Below are 20,451 nucleotides of genomic sequence, written 5' to 3' on the forward strand. Positions count from 1 at the left end.
GCAGAAATTGAAAAGGAGGGACCTTTAAAGTGACCTCAGCCAGTACAGGAATTAAACCCACGCTTTTGACATTTCTGTGCATCGCAAACTAGCTGTCCAGCCACCTTAGCTAACTGACTCCCTAAGTAATTGTTTAATGCTCTCTTAAAAGAGAGCTACTGGCCTAGTAGTATTGTTGCTGCACTGTTAATCCAGAGACCCAGGCAATGTTTTGAGACTCGGGTCCAAATCCTGCCGTGGAAGGTGGTGAAATTTGAACTCGATAAATATCTGGAATTAAGAGTCTAATGACGACCATGAATCCATTGTTGATTTTCAGAAAGACCCATCTCATTCGCTAATGTCCATTAGTTGGTCGGGCCTACATATGACTGCAGACCCACAGCAACGTGGTTGACTGTTAACTGCCTTCTGGATAATAAGGGATGGGTAATAAATACTGGCCTAGCCAGCGATGCCCTCACCCAGTGAATGAAAATTCGGAAAAAATGCCTTAATTGAACCTTCCCTGCCATCTCGACCTTGTCCTTGCCAAAGGCTGGGTAATCTCCCCTTGAAGGTTGCCACCACTCCTCTCCCCTCTAATAAGGGAGCAACCTCTGGGACAATGGCAAGATTCACTTGGAGTCCACCACACTTCCTGGAACTGCATTCCCAATCCTAATGATTCACTGTGTGAACAAGTTTCTTCTTACATTGCATTTGCTTCATAGAAATCATAGAATCCCTACGGTGTGGAAACAGGCCCTTCAGCCCAACAGGTCCACACTGACCCTCAGAGCATCCCACTCTGACCCATCCCCCTTATAACCCACATAATCTACACATTATACTACGAGCAATTTAGCATGGCCAGTCCACCTACCCTGCACATCTCTGGACTGTGGGAGGAAACCAGAGCACCCGGAGAAAGCCCACGCAGACACGGGGAGAATGTGCACATTCCACACAGACAGTCGCCTGAGGGTGGAATTGAACCTGGGTCCCTGACACTGTGAGGCAGCAGTGCTAACCACTGAGCCACCGCGTCGTGCTTCTGTTACAAATTACTTTTTAAATCTGTGCCTTCTTCACAAGCAGTTCCTTTCTGTCCCCCAACCCTGCAGAATTTAGTTTAAAGCATTCCCAACCACCAGTGAGATCCCTCACAAGGAAATTAGTTCTGTTCAGGTGCAAATTGCTTGGTTTGTACACGTGCCATCCCCACCACAGCGAGCGCCACAGATTTGAAACTCTCCCTCCTGCGCAGTTTTTCCAGCTACAGAATGATCTGTCTTATCCTCCTATTTCTGTACCCCCTTATGTGTGTGATCCTGGCTGTAATTTTGGAGGATATTGTCGGTTCCAGCAGTAAAACCGTGTGACTGCGTATCTTTGATCAGTTTTATGCACGTTCAGCGACTGGCAGTGCAACTTTTTTACATCCATGCTTGTGATGTACAGCGATCAAAGATGCGAAACAAACTGGTTTCCGAAGGACAGTCCAAACCTGTTTGAGTCGCATTCAGAAGGCCATGCTTCATCACCAGTGGCAGACTGCTGCAGAACTGATGACAAACTACTTCCAGATCTTAGAAGACAACACCTCCAGAAAGCAGGCATCTGCTAGTAAGGTAAAGGATATTTGTGGAATATGATTGTAGTTATACACACTCCACTGTCTGAAATTATGCCCCAAATGTGAGTATCTTTGGCCTGGACCTGAAAAGGTGTTTGTGCTGGGCATTCTTGACAATCTGAATATTAGGAAGCTACGTTGGGCAGTTCGGATTCAGTCTCATGGGTGCTGGTCTGAGACTGTTATTGGCCAGACAAGACAAGGACATAGGTCCCTTCCCCAAAAATGTTAGAGATCCAGTTGGATTGTTATTGTTGGATTGTTATTGTTGGATTGTCAACTTTATGGTCACTTTTTTTATTGGTCAGCTTTTTAGTTTTCATTTTTTTTAAAGAAAAATTCAAATTATCAAATTAGCATGTGAACATGCACCTCTGAATTCTTACGCCAGTAACAAATCCCCATCCAATTATTTTATCGTGAATGACCATATCCACTCCATTCTAATGTAAGTATTGATCTGTCAGTGATAAAGGATAATTCACTGAATTGTGAATGAAGAGCTGTTGCTTCATAATCAGTTTCCCATGTAAATTCTGCTGCTGGAGTGAAGTTAATATTGCAACACTCCCAAGAGACTTGCAGTGCTGTTGGTTCCTGAGTTAGCTGTTTTGTTTTATTTCCACTGTATGACCTGCTCTTTCTCTTGGTAAGTGTTTCAAGCAGAGTCCCTCTTGTGCATGCAGTTTACCTCATTATGTGGTTCCCGAGTGGAATTAGCTGGGGAGATGGCAAAAGAGGAAGAGAATGCATTAGGATTTGGTAGCTCATGTAGCTGATGCAATGTGAGATCTGTTCCTGTAGACATTAATGATACTTGCATTTAACAAACAACATTAGCCATCTAGCAGTAGAACTTAGCCGACAGAATTCAGCTTGTCTATTTTTATGTTTATATTTTGTGATGTTAGCGATGTTCTAATTTTGAAAATGTATCTGGTCATAAAGTTCAGTATTATTCATGGGAAATATACTTCACACTATTTCTAGCTGCATGCCCAGCATTATTATATAAGTGCATGTTGCCTGCCAGTTAATACAGTTCCGAAGTCATGTAAATGAAAAATTGAGCAAATGTTAAAGAAGGTGTTTTCCCTGAATGATGTCTTACAATTTTATCCTATCTGTACCATTTCAATTATAATCTCTTTAAGCATTCAAAACAGATTTTTCAGCCTAGAATTTGCTAAAATATCTACATGATTATTTCTAATTTTTAAAAGTTATTTTTATGAGAACACCTAAAGCAGTATTGAAATGACACTATTTCTATGCCAGTTCATTTGGATGATGGGGACTGCAATACTTCAGTATCATCCTAACAGCTGCATTGAGGACGTCAGTTCATTTGCCAGGAAAATGAAGAGTATAGGAGTGAAACATTACCTGAAGGTAACTAAGAAGAAATACTCCTACATTTATACCACTTTTTGTGACCTCCTGGCATCTGAAAGCTCTTTACAGCCAATGGAGTATTTCCAAAGTGTAATGAACTTCACTCTGTTAATGTGTTCGATTTTGAATGTTAAGATCGTGTTGTTCTCCAATGCTTGATTGACGAAGTTGTTTAGTTTACATGCCTTTTTCTTTCTAAAGTTATTTTTGCTTTTAAATCAGTAATCAGTAATTTTTCTTATAGTCCACCAAGAGTATCATATTGTCTGTTACATATTATCTGTTATCTGTTGTGTATTATGGACAAGTTCCAAGACATTATCATCTCTTCGTAATACTGTTTGGACCTTTTAAAAAAGGATTCTTTCCTATTTTTGTAGAACACAGATTCATTAATTACTAAACGATTTAACCTCACTGGTGGTGCCCAGTATGATTACGTGCCAGAGATCAGTTACTTTGTCAAAATCTTTATGAAATCTGAAGAGATCTTACCTTCATGGTACAGTATTTTGCTGGGGAGGGTGTAGCTACCCAGTAAACCATCTAGTGTGCTTGTGCACATGTTTAAAAAGCCTAACTTGCAGCATCAAGTAAAGCAGAATCTCTCCTCTTTTCTGTGTTCCCTAAGATGTGCTTGGAACATGCTTTTCACCTGCTGTGCAATGGAACGATGGAGGAAGCCTACAGGGAATTGTCTTTAGCTGAAACATGGAGATATGGTGAAAAATCTCCAGCTCAGCAAAAAGCGCTTAAACTTATTCAGGGATATAGGTCATTGCTTGACTATTATACATGGGCTAAAAAGAATAGTGCTCTTCAAGAGCAAGGTAAGTGCTTTTTGTGGAGCCATAACGTGTACTGCACTGTTATTATCCTGCTTGAACTTTGTGTGTGCGTGCGTGTGAGGGGACAGAGCAATCATGCGATCAAGAATGGGTGGGTATGCAGGGTGGGTTTGGCAAAATGTGTAAGCAGTTTGCTGGCAGCGCTGGTAAGGAACGCTCCTGCTCATCTTGGCCCACATAAAGTCTGGCATAGGCATTTGCCTGCTGCGACCAGCAGTCGTCTTCCCTTTAGCTGCCCTGTTTCCTGAAACAAACTGACCAGTATAAAATTGAAGTAAAATCTAGCGTCATTAAGTTATATATGTGAGCAATGTGGATGGTACAGTGGCTCAGTCGTTAGCACCGCTGCCTCACAGTGCCAGGAACCCAGGTTCGATTCCAATCTTGGGTGACTCTGTGGGGTTTGCATTTTCTCTCCGTGTCTGCATGGGTTTCCTCTGGGTGCTGTGGTTTCCTCCCACAGTCCAAAGGTGTGCAGGTTAGGTGGATTGGCCATACTAAATTACCCCATAGTGTCCAGGGATGTGCAAATTGGGTGGATTAGCCATGCTAAGTGTGAGGTTATGGGGTTAGATCTGGGTGGGATGCTCTTCAGAGAGTCGGTGCAGGTCCCGATGACTCAAATGGCTCCTTTCCGCATTATAGGGATTCTGTGATTCTAACATGCCTCCAAGAAGATGGTTGGTTATTCTTCCAGTAGTCTTTCCTCTAGAAGTAGCCAGATTTGAGATTGATATACACCCCACCCAACAAAACGTGCTTGTGACAGGGTTAAAATCCTCTCCCCTCCCCTCTCTATTCCCATATCCTGCGTTGTAAAATGCCTGGTTTTCTCTCTATGTCTCTGACCACTTGTGGGACTTGGATTTTATTGTAGTACTGCGCATTTCGCTAAAAACATTTTCAAAGAGCTGAAAACACGACTTTGTAAAATCCTTGAACTGAGTTTCTACCCTTGCATCAGCCTTGAAACAATCCTCATTTGAGTCATTGACTGTGACCATGATATACTAGTTTTCCTTCTGCTCCATGACCTCCCAGTTTTCTCTGACATTTCAGCCTCCCTGTCCTCTTGCAGTATTTTTACCTGTGTAGTACAACACAGTCGAATTTGCTTTGTTGCTGTTTCCTATGCAATTAGAGCCAGAATGTTGCTAGCAGTGGCTTTGCTTCCTGTCCTTGCTCTTTTTATCTTTGCAAGGCTCCAGCAATTCCACCTTGACTGCTGCATGTTTCTCTTTGGCACCAGCATGCAAAGTGTGTCTCTATGTCACCCTCTCTTGGTTTTGTCTGTGCTCCTGGGGAACACCTTAAGACGTTTCTCATTTAAAGATGCGGAATAAATGCAATTTTTCTTATTTGTTTACAAGTAGTAACACTTTGTACTCTTAAAACTAGTTGATGCTGAAGTTGATTCGGGCAGAGCGCAAGAGATGCACAATTATTTTCGACAAGCTTCTATTGGTCTGCATGATGCTGTAGAAAATCCTGGTGTTTGGGATCCCTTTATACTGAGCTATGTAAATGTAAGTTTCAGTATCTCTGGGTACTTAACACAGAACGTTTTAAAGCTTCAATATTCTGCCAAGTTATTTACTAGCCTTTTGCAGGGAGCATAATGCTGCCGTAGTGTTATTTTCAATCTGATTGAATACAACAGTTGGAATGCTGTGATTTGAAGACCAGCCTTGGATCAGTGGTGGGACACAATAAGGGGCTTAAGGATTCAAATCCCACTCCGAAGACATGAGCACACTATCTAGGCTCTTCCTTGCTATAGTACCAGATGAGTGCTGCACTATTACTGTTTTTTGTATGAAATATTTTACTAACATCTCATCTCTCGTCTCTGCTAAAATTCTATGACCCGATTCCTAGAAGCACGAGGGAGCTCTTGTGGTGTTTTGGTTAATCTTTGTCCTCAGTGCCATCCAATTAGCTCGTGATTTGTCTCATTGTGTAATTTGAGGCTTTTCTGTGTTTGCCTACATTATATCAAAATGTACCTAATTTAAGGGTGAAATGGTTAGGAATGCCCTGAAAGATTTTTAATAAACACAAGTTCATTGATGGGTACGTTGTCATATTCACAACCTGAGAGTGTGCTTGGGAAATGTGCTGCAACTGTTAGCTATTTTACATAATTCTGTCTGAAATGTGTTGGGGAATAGGTATCGGGAAATTGAGCATAAAGTCTTGTGAATCATGGTCGAAGAAGGCTATTATATTGCAAAACGGATAAATATATTAAATATTGACTGAAGTGGCATAGTAGTTTAACTCAGTTTTGCTTCAATGCTTTTCATTTGTCCATAATTTTTACTTATGGAGAGCTTCTAGCTTCTTGAATATAAATTTTACATATACTTGCCCGCTAGATGGTGCTTTCTGAATTGCATACAGCTATTAGGAGTAAGCTGAAAGTTTACTGAATTTACACGTCTTCATTCTGTGTTCTCTGATCACTGTTGTTTGTAGCCCAGCTTGAGAGATGTTTCTTATGTGTGCCAGTGTTTTAGGCCAAGAGTTGTACAACACGGACAAGACCCTCCAGTGCTGACCATGGACCTCCTTGGATATCCTAATTTAATCTTGTCCCATTTTTCAGCATTTGGCTCATATCTCTCCAAACCCTTCCTATTCATATACCGATCCAGATGGCTTTTAAATATTGTAATTGTACCCGCCTCCACCACTTCCTCTGGCAGCTCACTCCATACACGCACCACCCGCTGTGTGGAAAACGTTGCTTCTTAGGTCCGTTTTTAAATCTTTCCCCTCTCAACTTTAACCTTCGCCCTCAAGTTTTGGACTCCGCCAGGAAAAAGACCTTGCCGATTGACCCTATCCATGCCCCTCATGATTTTATAAACCTCTATTATGTCACTACTCCGTCTCTGACGCTCCAGGGAAAATAGCCCCAGCCTCTTACTATAGCTCAAACCCTCCAACCCTGGCAACATCCATGTAAATTTTTCTGAACCCTTTCAAGTTTCACAACATCCTTCCTATAGCAGGGAGACCAGAATTGCGCACAGTATTCCAAAAGTGGCCTAACCAATGTCCTGTACTGCCACAACATGACCTCCCACCTCCTAAACTCAGTGCACTGAACAATGAAAACAAGTGTACCAAACACCTTTTTCACTATGTTAACTACCTGGAACTCCACTTTCAAAGAACTATGAACCTGCACTCCAAGGTCTGTTTGTTCAGTAACACTCCCCAGGACCTTACCATTGAGTGTATAAATCTTTCCCTGATGTGCCTTACCAAAATGCAACACCTCACATTTATCTAAATTAAATTCCATCTGCCACTCCTCGGCCCATTGGCTCATCTGATCAAGATCCCATTGTGCTCTGAGGTAACCTTCCTCGCTGTCCACTACACCTCCAATTTTGGTGTCATCTGCAAGCTTACTAATCATACCTCCTATGTTCACATCCAAATCACTTCTATAAAAGCAGTGGACCCAGCTCTGATCCTGTGGCACACCGCTGGTCCCTGGCCTTCAGTCTGAAAAACAACCTTCCATCACCACCACCCTCTGTCTTCTACCTTTGAGCCAGTATCCAAATGCCTAGTTCTCCCTGTATTCCATGTGATCTAACTTTGCTTATCGGTCCACCATGAGGAACCTTGTTGAACACCTTACTGAAGTCCAAATGGATCATGTCCACCACTTTGCTCTCATCAATCCTCTTTTTGTTACTTCTTCAAAAAAACTCATTCAAGTTAGTGAGTCACAGTTTCCCATGCACAAAGCCATGTTGACTATACCTAATCAATCCCTGACTTTCCAAGTTTTCTAAAGTTAACAATTTTCTTTTAACTTGGGCCAAGGGCTGTCTGTAGGACTCTCTGGCTTTGAGAAAAGTCATGCTTGTGTAAGCATCTTAGAAATCAGCATTGCACAAGCATCCCCTAACTCGGTGTAATGAGTGCATTCAATCATCAGTAGGACCTATTGTTTAGCACTTTAAGCTGAAACAGATGATTTGTCCCAATCAGGAATAAAGTAAAGAGTTCACATAGATCAAGAGAAAAACACTTGTATTTTGTAATCCTTTAGAAGCAGACGCGTCGTCTGTTTGGCTTAATGATAGAAATTCCAGCTCCTAATTGTTGCCTAATATTCCCAGTTTCAGATCACTCTGCCTGAAATAATTCCACAGAGGCTGGTATCCTGGTGAGTGCACACACTGGAAGATCCACTTACATGTACTTTTAAACAGTTAGGTTGCTTAGCAACGTCCAGTTCAGAGCCAATCAAAATAAATGTCTGTTTAAATGGTCGCCCAGTTCTGATGGAGGTTGATACTGGCTCAGCTGTATCGGTGATTGCAGAACCAGTCTTTAACAAGATTCACTCTCAGCACTGGCTCTGAGTTAGCTGATCAGAGTCCATGTACTGTGCACAGTTAAATAAAGGATAACTTGGTGGCAGGATGCTGGCCTCTGTGAATTATTTCAATGCCTTTGAATCTTTCCCTCTAAATTTCATTGCTTTCCAAGATGTCCTGACAGCTGGTTGCTGTGGTTCTTAATGTTGTGTTAGTCAAATGTATGGAAGATGTTGAACGATTAACTGGCTAGTTGGTTGAAGTTTAGAACAGTACAGTACAGGCCCTTCGGCCCATGATGTTGTGCCAAACTTTTACCCTAAACCTAAGGTCTATCTAACCTCCACCCCTACCTTATACTATCATCCAAATGCCTATCTAATAGCCACTTAGATGCCCCTAATGAGGCCGACTCCACTACCCTCTCCGGCAATGCTTTCCACTCCCCTACCACTCTCTGAGTAAAGAACCTACCTCTGACGTCTCCCCTACATCTACCTCCACTCACTTTAAAACTATGCCTCCTCGTAATAGCTACCTCCACCCTAGGAAAGAGTCTCTGGCTGGCCACTCTATCTATACCTCTGATCGTTTTGTACACCTCTATCAAGTCACCTCTCATCCTTCGTCGTTCTAAAGAAAAAAGCCCTAGCTCTCTCAACCTTTCCTCGTAAGACCTTCCCTAAAGTTTGCCCTGCCAAAACCACCACAGATGTGAATGTGCAGAAAATCTATCTTTGCACGGAATTATTTTGAATATTTCTATCCCCATCTTGCAAATGTTGGTAACTTGTGTTGTTTTTGATTTCAGCTCCTTGATTTCTATGATGGTTTTGAAGAAGCACTGACTGTGTTAAATAATTATGCTTATAATAGCAGATTTCCACCAAACCCAAATGCTCATGTGTACTTGTACGAGTTCCTGAAAAAACACAACACCTCGGCTAAAAAACTGATAAAAGTACTGAGGGTAAGATTCACTTGTCTGACGATCGCGAGAAGGGTCTGATCTGCTTCATCTGATTAGAGCCTGTATGATTTTGTTTTCATCTTGTTGCAGGAACCATGTTTGTCTCCATTGCACCGATTGGAGATATATCGAACTTGCATGTTCATGCTTCTGGTTCATGCCGCACTTAGCTGCACAGTTTAAAAACTTTATTTTACAGTCACCTTTTTTCTGGTTGTTTCACTGCGTGGGATAGTAGGAAAATCTGGTGAATTTACAGTTGTTGCCTTAAGCTGCATTGCAGATGTCTGTCCTCGTCCATTTGCCGTGGTCTGTCTTCTGCAGATGGAGGCATCTGGGTGGTAAATCCATCAGGGAGCAGCTCCACAGAGCAGAAAGAATAGCTGCCTGCCTTACTACTTACTTGTGCTGATTGGTTGAGCTTTGAGGGGAGTTGCTCAAACCTAAATAACCAATCATTTCCCAGTATTGTGATTGGGCTTTAATCTTAGGCCTGGGACTGTCGTAGAATGAGGCCATCTCTCAATACACGTGCATGAAATTTCCAAAATTTTGAAAACCAAACCAATCTTGTTGTAAACTAAATAATTAATAAGGTGTTCTTTACTTTGACTGTTTATTATTTTGTATAGATTAGCTAACAGCTTTTTAAAAAAAGGATTCACTGTATTTGTTTGGAAAGAACAGTTTTATTAAAGCTTTGTGGCACTGCTCGAGAGACATATATTAGCTGGGCCACTGTGGAGAACTCCTATGCTCCTCTTCGGAACCATGCAGTGGGGTCTTTTGTGTGTCTCCACCAAGAAGGGCAGATTGAACTGTGTTTTAACATTTCATCTGAAAGATGGCACTTTCACCACTGCAGCATTTGCTCAGTACAGAACTGGAGTGTTAGCCTAGATTTCCTTTGTTTAACTCAAGTCCTAGAATGAGTTTTGAACCCAGTTTCTTGTGACTCAGAGATAAAAGGTCTATTCACGGAGCCATGGCTGACGTGGTTGTTAAGAATTGGAAGTTCCGTTTAAGGCGAGAGGTCCAAGATCTAGTGGAAGCCAGTGGATCACTTGCGTTGTCAAAGATCAGGCCTGCCTTTTCAAGCCTTTCCTTTCCAAGGGTCATTTGCTGGAGGGTGCAGCTCTGCTATCTGAGGAGCAACGAGCCAATACTTGTTCTAGACACTTTCAGCGGAAGTGCAGAGTACCTTTGTAGAAATTTCACCTCTTGATTAGCCACATTCTCAGTCATTTTGTAACGGTTTACCTTGTGTTTTAACCGTGGTATTTATACAGTTAAAAATCCTTGGCTTTCTCCAGTGACAATTAGCAAATTCCTCTTGATTTTCGTCTTTGATCATGTATGAAAGTGCAAGTTCTTCCCAGAAGCCAGGATCTGAAAGCCGAGTGAAAATGTGTGTCCCTGCCTGCTGACCAGTCAGCGTGCGTATGTATGGGCTTTGAGTACAAGTAGCCTGTTGTGCAAAGTGCAGGCCTTTGAAAAATTTCTGACTGGCACGTTCTTTCAACAAGCTTGTAAGTCACTTTTTGTTCATAGGAACCAGCATCTATTAGTATTGTCCCCATCTGGTTTCAAAATACGTTGTGTAACATATTACGAAAAGGGATTTGATTATTAAATGTGTATCATCCTATTGTGCATCTTTAGGGCCATCGCCCTATTTACTGGAGTTTTTTTTTGTTGAATCTCCAGATCTTGCATCAGCTGGTTCCTTCCCATGAAGTGATGTTAGAATTTAACTCGCTCCTTCTGCAATCAAGTAAGTACTTCAGTGAGAATATTGCTTTTGCTGAAAAGCAAGTGTCTAATAGGGACTTGTAGGGTCTTGAGGCGCAGTAGAGGTGCCCCTACCTCTGGGCCAGGAGGCCTGCGTTCTAGTCCTAACTGCCCCAGAGGTCTGTCATAACATCTGTGAAAATATCAAGAGTAAAGATTTGAACTGCAACACCCGACTCTGAGACAGGAGTATTAACTACTGACCACTGTATGGATCTGTGAGTTCAGTTAATTAAAGAAAATCTTGTCACTTGAAAGCAGAAACTTCATCCACAATGTCTTGTTTTGTTTCAGAAAAAAAGAAGCATTGTAGGGAAGCACTGGGTGTCCTCTTCAGCCTTCTGGATTTTTCTACATGGAAAGAAAACTGCCACGTATGGAAATGTTTAATAAAACAGATGAAGAAAGTTATAGCAGAGTATGTACGCTTTTTAAAAAAAAAAAAATTATCATGTGGGATGTGGGTTTCGCTGGCTGGTCAGCATTTATTGCCCGTCCTTAGTTGCCCTTGAGAAGGTGGTGGTGAGCTGCCTTCTCAAACTGCTGCATTCCGTGTGCTGTAGGTTGACTAAAATTTCCTTAGAGAGGGAATCCCAGGATTTTGACCCAGCGATATTGAGAGAACAGCAATATATTTCCAAGTCAGGGTGATGAGTGGCTCGGAAAGGAACTTTCAGTTTGTGATGTTCCCGTAAATCTGCTGCCATTGTCCTTCTAGATGGAAGTGGTTGTGGGTTTGGAAAGTACTGTCGAAGGATCTTTGACCAATTTTTGCAGTGCATCTTGTAGATACTGAGCGTCAGTGGTCATGGGAGTGGATATTTGTGGGTATGGTGCCAATCAAGTGGGTTGCTTTGTCCTGGATGGTGTCAAGCTTCTTGAGTGTTGTTGGAGCTGCACTCATTCAGGCAAGTGGGGAGTATTCCATCTCGCTCCTGATTTGACCTTTTCAGATGGTGAACAGGCTTTGGAGAATGAGTTAACTCACTGCAGGATTCCTAGCCTCCGATGTGCTCTTGTGGCCACAGTATTTATACAGCGAGTCCAGTTCAGCATCTGGTCAACAATATCCCAGGATGTTGATATTGAGAGCCTCGGTGATGGTAACTCCATTGAATGTTGAGGAACGGCGGTTAGATCATCTCATATTGGAGATGGTCATTGCCTGGCATTTGTGTGGTGTGAATTAATTTGCTACTTGTCAGCCTTAGCCTGGATATTGTCCAAATCTTATTGCAGTTGAGTGTGGATTGTAATCATAGATTAACATCCCCACTTCTGACCTACTGAAGGAGGGAGGGTCGTTGATAAGGCAGCTGAAGATGGTTGGGCCTAGGACACTACCCTGAGGAACTCCTGCAGAGACGACCTGGAGCTGAGATGACTGTCCTCCAACAACCACAACCATCTTCTGTTATTCCAGGTATGACTCCAGCCAGTGGAGAGTTTGACCCTGATACCCATTGACTTCAGTTTTCCTAGGGTACCTTGATTCCATACGTGGTCGAATGCAGCCTTAGTGTCAAGGGCTGTCACTCTAACCTCACTCTGAAATTCAGCTCTTTTTTTATCCTTATTTGAACCAAAGCTATGATGAGGTCAAGAACTGAGCGGTCCTGGCAGAACCCAAACTTGATGACAGTGAACAGGTTTTTGATGACCAGGTCCATCTGGATAACACTATTGATGACACTTTCCATCACGTCAGTGATGACTGAGAGTAGACTGATAGTAGACTGATGGAGTGGTAATTGGCCGGGTTTCAAAATCTCCCCTCCCCCTACCGCATCCCAAAACCAGTCCAGCTCGTCCCTGCCTCCCTAACCTGTTCTTCCTCCCACCTATCCCCACCTCCCACCTCAAGCCGCACCTCCATCTCCTACCGACCAACCTCATCCCGCCCCCTTGACCTGTCCGTCCTCCCTGCACTGACCTATCCCCTTCCTAACTCCCTACCTACACTCACCTTTACTGGCTCCATCCCCGCCTCTTCGACCTGTTTGTTTTCTCTCCACCTATCCTCTCCTCTATCCCTCTTCTATCCGCCTCCCACTCTCTCCCTATTTATTTCAGAACCCCCTTCCCCTCCCCCTTTTCTGATGAAGGGTCTAGGCCCGAAACGTCAGCCTCTCTGCTCCTATGATGCTGCTTGGCCTGCTGTGTTCATCCAGCCCTGCACCTTGTTGTCTCGGGTTGGATTTGTCTTGCTTTTTGTATACAAGACATACCTGACCAATTTTCCACCTTATCTGGTAGGTGCCAGTATTGTTGCTGTACTGGAACAGCTTGGCTAGGAGAGTGGCAGCTTCTGTTGCCAGAATATCATCTGGGCCCATAACCTTTGCAGTATCCAGTTCCTCAGTTCCAACTCTTTCTTGATATCACATGGAGTGAATTGAGTTGGCTGAAGACTGGTATCTGTGATGTTCTTGACTACTGGAGGAGATTGAGATGGATCATCCACTTAGTACTTCTGGCTGAAGATTGCTGAAAATTCTTCAGCCTTATCTTTTGCACTGGTGCGCTGGGCTCTTCCATCATTGGGGACGGGGATATTTTTGGAGCCTCCTCCTACAGTGAGTTGTTTAATTGTCCACCACCATTCACCACTGGATGTTGCAGGACTGCAGAGCTTCAATCTGATCCATTGGTTGTGGGAACGCTTAGCTCTGTCTATCACTTGATGTTTGGCACAGAAGTAATCCTGTTTGGTAGCTTCACCAGCTTGACACCTCATTTTTAGGCATGCCCTCTTGCACTTTCCGTTGAACCAGAGTTGATGCCCTGGCTTGATAGTAATGGGTGAGTGAATGATATGCCGCACCATGAGGTCGCAGGTGGTGGTAGAGTAGAATCCTGTTGCTGTTGATGGTCCTCATGGATGCCCAGCTTTAAATTGCTAAATCTGTTCGAAGTCTGTCCTGTTTTAACACTGCGATAGTGCCACGCAACACAATGGAGGTTATTCTCAATGTGAAGGTGAGACTTCGTTTTCAAAGGGACTGTGAAATGGTCGCTCTTACTAATGCTGTCGTGGATAGATGCATCTGCAGCTGGCAGATTGGTAAGAATGAGGTCAAGTATGTTTTTCCTCACCACCTGCCGCAGACCCAGTCTATGTCCTTTAGGACCCAACCAGCTCGATCAGTAGTGCTGCTGCTGTGCAACTCTTAGAGGTGGATATTGAAATACCCCACCCAGAGTACATTTTGCATCTTTGCCACCCTTAGTGCTTCTTCCTAAGTGTATTCAATGTTGAGGAATACTGATTCATCAACTGAGGGAGGATGGTATGTGGTAATCAGGAGGCACAGGAGGCATCCTTGCCCATGTTTAACCTGAACCCCCCCCCCCCCATTCTTCATGACATATACACGACATTTAATATGTTTGACTGCACAATCTTCCTCTAATATTCTCAATGTGCTCGCTAGGCTTAGGGTGGCTGCACTTGTCTAGTTCCAATCATTGAATTACTTGCAATGCCTTCTCATTCTCATTACCTCTGGAATCCCTAGCGTCTATCTTTGATCCTGATTCCTATTGCTTAACAATGTGCTGCCCCTTGGCAACATTGCTGAAAAACAGTTTTAGTTTTCACTTGGATGGTCAGCTCTACCTCGCCATTGTCACTGTCTGTTTCCACTTCCCAAAATGATCCCATTGCTTTTCTGACATCAAGTCTCAGTCAAAGCAACCAGCCTCAGTTCCATCTGCTGCTGTTCCATCTTATTCTACCAACACTGGACTGTTCCAAAACACTTCTGACCAACCTCCCAGACTCTCTTCTTTTTCTCTATAAGCTTGATGTCTCCAAAACTTTGTGTCTTTAACGGCACCAGATCCCTTGGATTTCCCATCCTTATTGGCACCAGATCTCTTTACCACTGTGCTCACTGAAGCTTTCACTCACACAAAGTGTGGATTTTCAAATTCTCATCCATGTCTTCAAGTCCCTCCATGCACCTCCCCCGCCCCCCCAGTCTGTATATTCTCCTCCAAATCTCAAGCCTCCAAGATATCTGTGATTGTTTAATTCTGGCTTTTTGAATTGATTCTAATTGCTCCATTCCTGGTGGCTGTGTCTTCAAATGCCAAAACTCTAAACTGTGAACTCTGGAAATTCTACCCCAAAAACCTCCCCTGCCTGCCTCTCTCAATCTGCAGCTTCCATTCTGAAGAAGGGTCACTGGACCCAAAACATTAATTCTTTCTCTCCACACATGCTATCAGGTCTGCTGGGTTTTTTCCCCAGCAATTTCTGTTTTTGTTTCCTCCTTTTTAAGATCCTCCTCATCACCCACTCCTTTGATACTTTTGGTCGAATCTGATATTTCCTTATGTGTCCGATAGCAAATTCTGCCGAATGAGGCTCCTATGAGGGGTTTTGGGATGTGCAACTACTTTAAAGCTGCAGTATAAATACCAGTAATAGTGTGCCAGCTTAGACTGTACTCAAGTCTGTGGACTGAGGATTCTTACTCATTGTAGTTTGAAAGTCAAATCTAAAATGTCGATATTTCACAGTGCTATTATTTTCTGTCCCTTTAGGGGCCACTGTGACTGGATCCATGAGCAATGGGCGTCGAGACAAGATTGGTGGCCTCCGTATCATTTCAGCAAATATCGAGCGCACAAGGATTTTGAAGAAAATGAGGGCTATGCTTGTAGGAAAGCAATGATTGCGGGAATCCTAATGGGGAAAGGTAAGTCAAAAAATGTATCCCTTAAACTAATGTTGTGTCTGTGGATTAACTTCTTTGCAAATTCAATCCCACAGTAATAAAGGGACAGTGTGAAACCTCACATTTTACTCTCCATACACTTCAGGTCAATGCTTACTCTGCATCCTAACACAGTAAATTCCATCCGTTCTCTGGGTTTGTTGGGACAGCAGCTTCCAGTTAAATACACTTTGGTTTTAAAATTTTTATCTGTTTCCCTTGTTCCCTGGCTTTGCCCCTCCCTATCTCTATATTGTCGTCTGATCCCACAGCCACCAAGATATCTGCACCTCAGTAATTCTAGTCTATTGAGCATCCCCATTTTTACTCACCGTACTGTTTGTTGCCATGTCTTTGACTGATTAGAGCCTAAGCTCTGAAATTCTTTCTCTCTATCTTTCGACCTCTCTTTGCTCCTTTAAGATGCCCTCAAAAAAGCTAGCAATGGGCAATGTTTTTCACCATTTTCCCTGACCGTGTCTTTTGTACCACTGTCATGTTTTGTTTCATGTTTTTATGAAGTGCATTAAGATGTTTTATTAACTCAAAGACTTTACAAGTTCAGGTTTGAGTGATTGCTGTTCTAAACTTTTTCTACTAGAAAAGTGGAGTGAAGCGTGGTGCTTAGATCATGGATTTTTGAACAGAAGTCCTAATATCCTTCTGAAAACACCTTTTGTACTTCACAGCTGTACCTGTAGCATGAAATTTAAGTCATGCAGTCAGTATGCTTGCTTGAGTTGCAACAGAAGGTTACTTGAATTGATTGGGCCCTCATTTCGAGGCAGTCTTTTCATTTATTTGCTTTGAGATGATTTCTCATTGAATTGCTAACATCTGGTGAGTGAAATAAATTGTCTGTGCACTTCCTTTGATAATTAAACTTGAGACGTACTAGTATGTCTTCTGATTACCTAAGGAGTTCTTATTTTATCATAATTCCTAAGAAAGATATTTTATGGCACAAAATTTAAATGTTCACGTTTGATCAATTTCCCTGCAGCTGAAAATGTTCTTCTCTTAGATGTTGCTGGATGATCAGGTATTCTCTTTCCGTCTCTCTGGTCTTCAATGCCAGTTAGGAATCCCAACTGCTGTGCAGTTAAGTCAATTCAACATTGGCCAGGAGTGAAACATAGGAGCCTCTGATCTGTGTGGTTTAAGAGAATATTGGGCCATATTTTCTGTATCACAAATCATCTGCTATTTTCTGTTGGGAACCTGAAGACTTCCTAATGTTTGTGGCAGCACTGCCTGGGAGCTTCAAACTTCTGACGAGCAGATTTACGCTTCCCTGGGGACTGTGAATGTCTCTTACACTGACTGAGTCAGAAACTTGGTCTAGATATACACAACTCACCGCAATCCTTAACCTCTAAGTGTTGCATGGTTTAAACTGTGAAGCAACTCTGTCACTGACCGCATTTCTCAAACCTCCACCACACATAATCCTCAAACAGCTTCCCCCACGTCCCCACTCATCATTGACTGAAATGGAGGTCCTTGGTCTCACTGTTTTCTTTGGTATTGAAGATTTGTGTATGCATCTAGCTGCTTTTTAACCAAGCTTTGAATTTGTTCCTCTCTTTACCCCTTTAGGCTGCAAATACTTTGTCACCATTTACCAACTGGGAAGCAAAATTCAGGGAGCAAAACTGAAGAAGATGAGACATTATGTAAAGAATCACAGTCTGCGCAGTATATGTTTGACCGTGTGACTCTGGACATACAGTTCATAAAAATCAAAACTCAAATTTTCAAAAAAATTTGAACATTTTGGAATCTCTCTCTGAAATAAAAGGGAAGAAAAGGATTGCAAGCAATTTATTTTGTTATTAATCCCACTAAGGAAAGTGTTGCTGAGATTTGTATTAAACAAAACACATTTATTAGCACTGATTTAAGAAGGATTAGTTCATGTCATCCTCTTTAAGATAAAACACAAGTGTGACCCAGAGCAGACAGCTGACAGGAAACATTCCTCATAATTACAGGAGTGTTGCTACTTCCAACAGGCCTAGATTTTCTTCAGTGTGCAGCATTCATTCAGATTGTTTTGGAGAAAACTCCACAATACAGCAGAGGTAAATACAAATGGTACCTGGAACGCTATAAGAATGTGTAATATTGGCAAATTTACATTGTAACAAACTTAAAAATATTTTTCAACTAAATGGTGAACACTTCTATAATGAAGCATTTACAAACTAATGCATTTAAGTTTTTCAATGAAGTCAGTCAATAAAATGATTGTGCTGGTCTAAAAAGCTCAGTTCTTACCGTCACTAGATTAATAATTTTAATGTGGTCTTGTTTTTTGAGGAGTGGTGGTGGGTGAATATTGGTGAGGAGTGTGGAAGGGAAGTTTGTGGTAGAGCAATGTATAATGCCATCAAACATTCAACCAGAACTAATGGGTTCAATGCTAAATGTAATGAACTTTGTCATTGACAATGTAGCTCCTAATAATCAAAGATGAACAGGATGTTAGAATTATGTTCTAGCTTTCTCGATACAGAAGAAGCAGTGAATTTGTTAGTTCGGTAAAACCTTGGTTACCTACATATGAAGCACTTTGTGTATTGCTGGACTTTGCACCATTAGAAGAAATGTTTGTTTTAAAAGTAAGTTAGCAGTGTTCCAGCACTCAATTTACAGTTGTCAATCATTGTGCAACCAGCCCCCCAAGCCGCCTCTAATAACTTTCCTGTATCCCAGTCTGGCTCCTAATATCACCCTCTGTTCTTCCCTTTAAAATCTCTGTTTTATTTCTGTCTCCGTCATTCTCCTGAACTTTCTTTTGAAGTGCTGGGCCCAGCTAATGGCAGAAGTTAGTTGGTGCTGATAGTTCTGTCTGCACTGAATGTCCTCTGCCACTAGATGGAGACTGGTCAATTGAAACTTCAGGTGAGTGTAATATTTGCAGTACATGGGGGTAGAGGCTCTTGTGGTGCAGTGAAAGTGCCTCTGCCACTGAGCCAGGAAGTCTAGGTTCAAGTCCCACCTGTTCCAGAGATGGATAATAAATATCTGAGCAGGTTGATATAGAAAACATGTATTTATAATGCATGGGTTCACATTTATTTTATAGCTCTTTGTTTTACGTTTATTTTAGAGGTCGTTTTTGAATGTAGATATTAAGAACTGTGCACTGTTTTCACTTAATGTTTTAAGGTTTTTTTTTCTCTGCAGACTAAGGTCCTAACTTAGTCCTTGGTTTTATTTTGCAAGTTGGATTCCTAGCTGAAGCATGGGTACAGTATAATATTTCAATCTGTGCATTCTTTTACCATGCAAATCATGTCCACAGGAACTTTTGCCTGATTTCTATGGGAAACTATGTTTCACTTAAAGTCATAATTTTCAGGATTGGAACTTCAATTGAGAAGTTATTGTAATAATAGCCACACACCCTTGCTCCCCTTGATTTTCAAGGTGATGCAGCTTACAATTTGGGAGTTGCAGTGAAATAAAATTTTGAGTTAGTAGAATTCAATAGATGATGCATGTGTCAATGTAGTGTTTTGCTTGGTGGTGTAAGTGGATGTTTGAAGTAATGGTTGATTAAGTGTATGTAACTTTCTCATTTTTTTTAAAAAAGATTTGGTAATTTTTGCGTCCATCAAGGTAAAGGATGATGGCATTGGAAGTTTACGCTTCAGGTACTCCAAATCAGCACACAACACTCTCCAAAAGGAGAAGAAATTGTAGATATGTTTCATTTAGTGTAAACAACATATAAATATGCAACATAAACGAAAACAAATTGCTGGAAAAACTCAGCATGTCTGGCAGCATCTGTGGGAGAAATCAGAGTTAATGTTTCAAATCCAGTGACCCTTCTTCAGAGCAATTCTCTCCACAGATGCTGTCAGACCTGCTGAGATTTTCCAGCGATTTGTTTTTGTTTCTGATTTCCAACATCCACAGTTCTCAGTTTTTTTTTTGTATAGAAATATGCAATATTTAGGAGGGTAGAGAAAATGGGTGAGGACCTCTTTAATAGAGATTGCCTAGATACAGGCAAATATTTCTCTCAACCGTAGATTGACATTAAGCACTTAAAGCTCCCATTTCTTGATTCGAAGCCAGAGATGATAAGCTTGCAAGATTTCTTCTGTTATTAACTGTGTATAAAACATTGCATTTAAAATGGAAACAAAGCTGGGAATATCCAATAGATAAGACGTTAGCTACAGAGAAGAAAAAAACGTTGATTTAGTGTTTCAGTTGATTGTATTTTGGACTTGCAATATCTGCAGTATTTTTGTGTCAAAACACTAGTTTCTTTGACTTTTATAGAAAATGGTTCAATAAAACTCCATACAGGCAACTTTTACAGATATCAATGTTGTAGCAATGACAATATAATTAAAATTCAATCAAATATAAACAAAACAGCTTTCTTTAGCTTGGAATTCAGAAGTTTTTGTTATTGTCTCAACCTTGCCTTATTTAAACATTTCCATGTAGAAAGTCAAAAGATTCGGGTATGTGGTAGTTGTATATCTTTATGAAGCACAGTATTATCTACGGAAGATGCTGCTATGATGTATCTGTCTACATAGTGCCTCCTCAATGAACATGCAGGATTTTACCAGTGCATCCTGCCCTGAAGTATTGTTGGGACATAAGGGCTCCATTAGTCATGCCTGCATTGTCAATCCCAGTACCATCTGTCTTCAGGATCAAGTATGTGAAGCTGCATTAAAACAAAAACCTAGCTATTTTTGCTGTTCAGAATACTGATTTAGCATTT

The 20,451-nt window shown here is 41.7% G+C and overlaps 1 protein-coding gene across 8 annotated transcripts in view; it reads left to right on the forward strand.

The window, feature by feature from the left end:
• Positions 1 to 20,043, forward strand: part of taf1a (TATA box binding protein (TBP)-associated factor, RNA polymerase I, A) — a 32,141-nt gene extending 12,098 nt beyond the window's left edge. For all 8 annotated transcript variants that reach the window (XM_048601287.1, XM_048601282.1, XM_048601283.1 and 5 more), the window contains 9 exons: positions 1,444 to 1,613; positions 2,897 to 3,010; positions 3,645 to 3,843; positions 5,260 to 5,387; positions 9,019 to 9,177; positions 10,885 to 10,951; positions 11,263 to 11,386; positions 15,520 to 15,674; positions 17,292 to 20,043. In XM_048601287.1, the coding sequence (XP_048457244.1) occupies positions 1,444 to 1,613; positions 2,897 to 3,010; positions 3,645 to 3,843; positions 5,260 to 5,387; positions 9,019 to 9,177; positions 10,885 to 10,951; positions 11,263 to 11,386; positions 15,520 to 15,674; positions 17,292 to 17,410 (1,235 nt within the window). In that variant the 3' untranslated portion in view covers positions 17,411 to 20,043. The remainder of the gene's footprint in view (positions 1 to 1,443; positions 1,614 to 2,896; positions 3,011 to 3,644; positions 3,844 to 5,259; positions 5,388 to 9,018; positions 9,178 to 10,884; positions 10,952 to 11,262; positions 11,387 to 15,519; positions 15,675 to 17,291) is intronic.
• The last annotated feature ends 408 nt before the right edge of the window (positions 20,044 to 20,451 follow it).

This window comes from Rhincodon typus, chromosome 9 (assembly GCF_021869965.1).
Source record: "Rhincodon typus isolate 14 chromosome 9, sRhiTyp1.1, whole genome shotgun sequence".
Lineage (NCBI taxonomy): Eukaryota > Metazoa > Chordata > Chondrichthyes > Orectolobiformes > Rhincodontidae > Rhincodon > Rhincodon typus.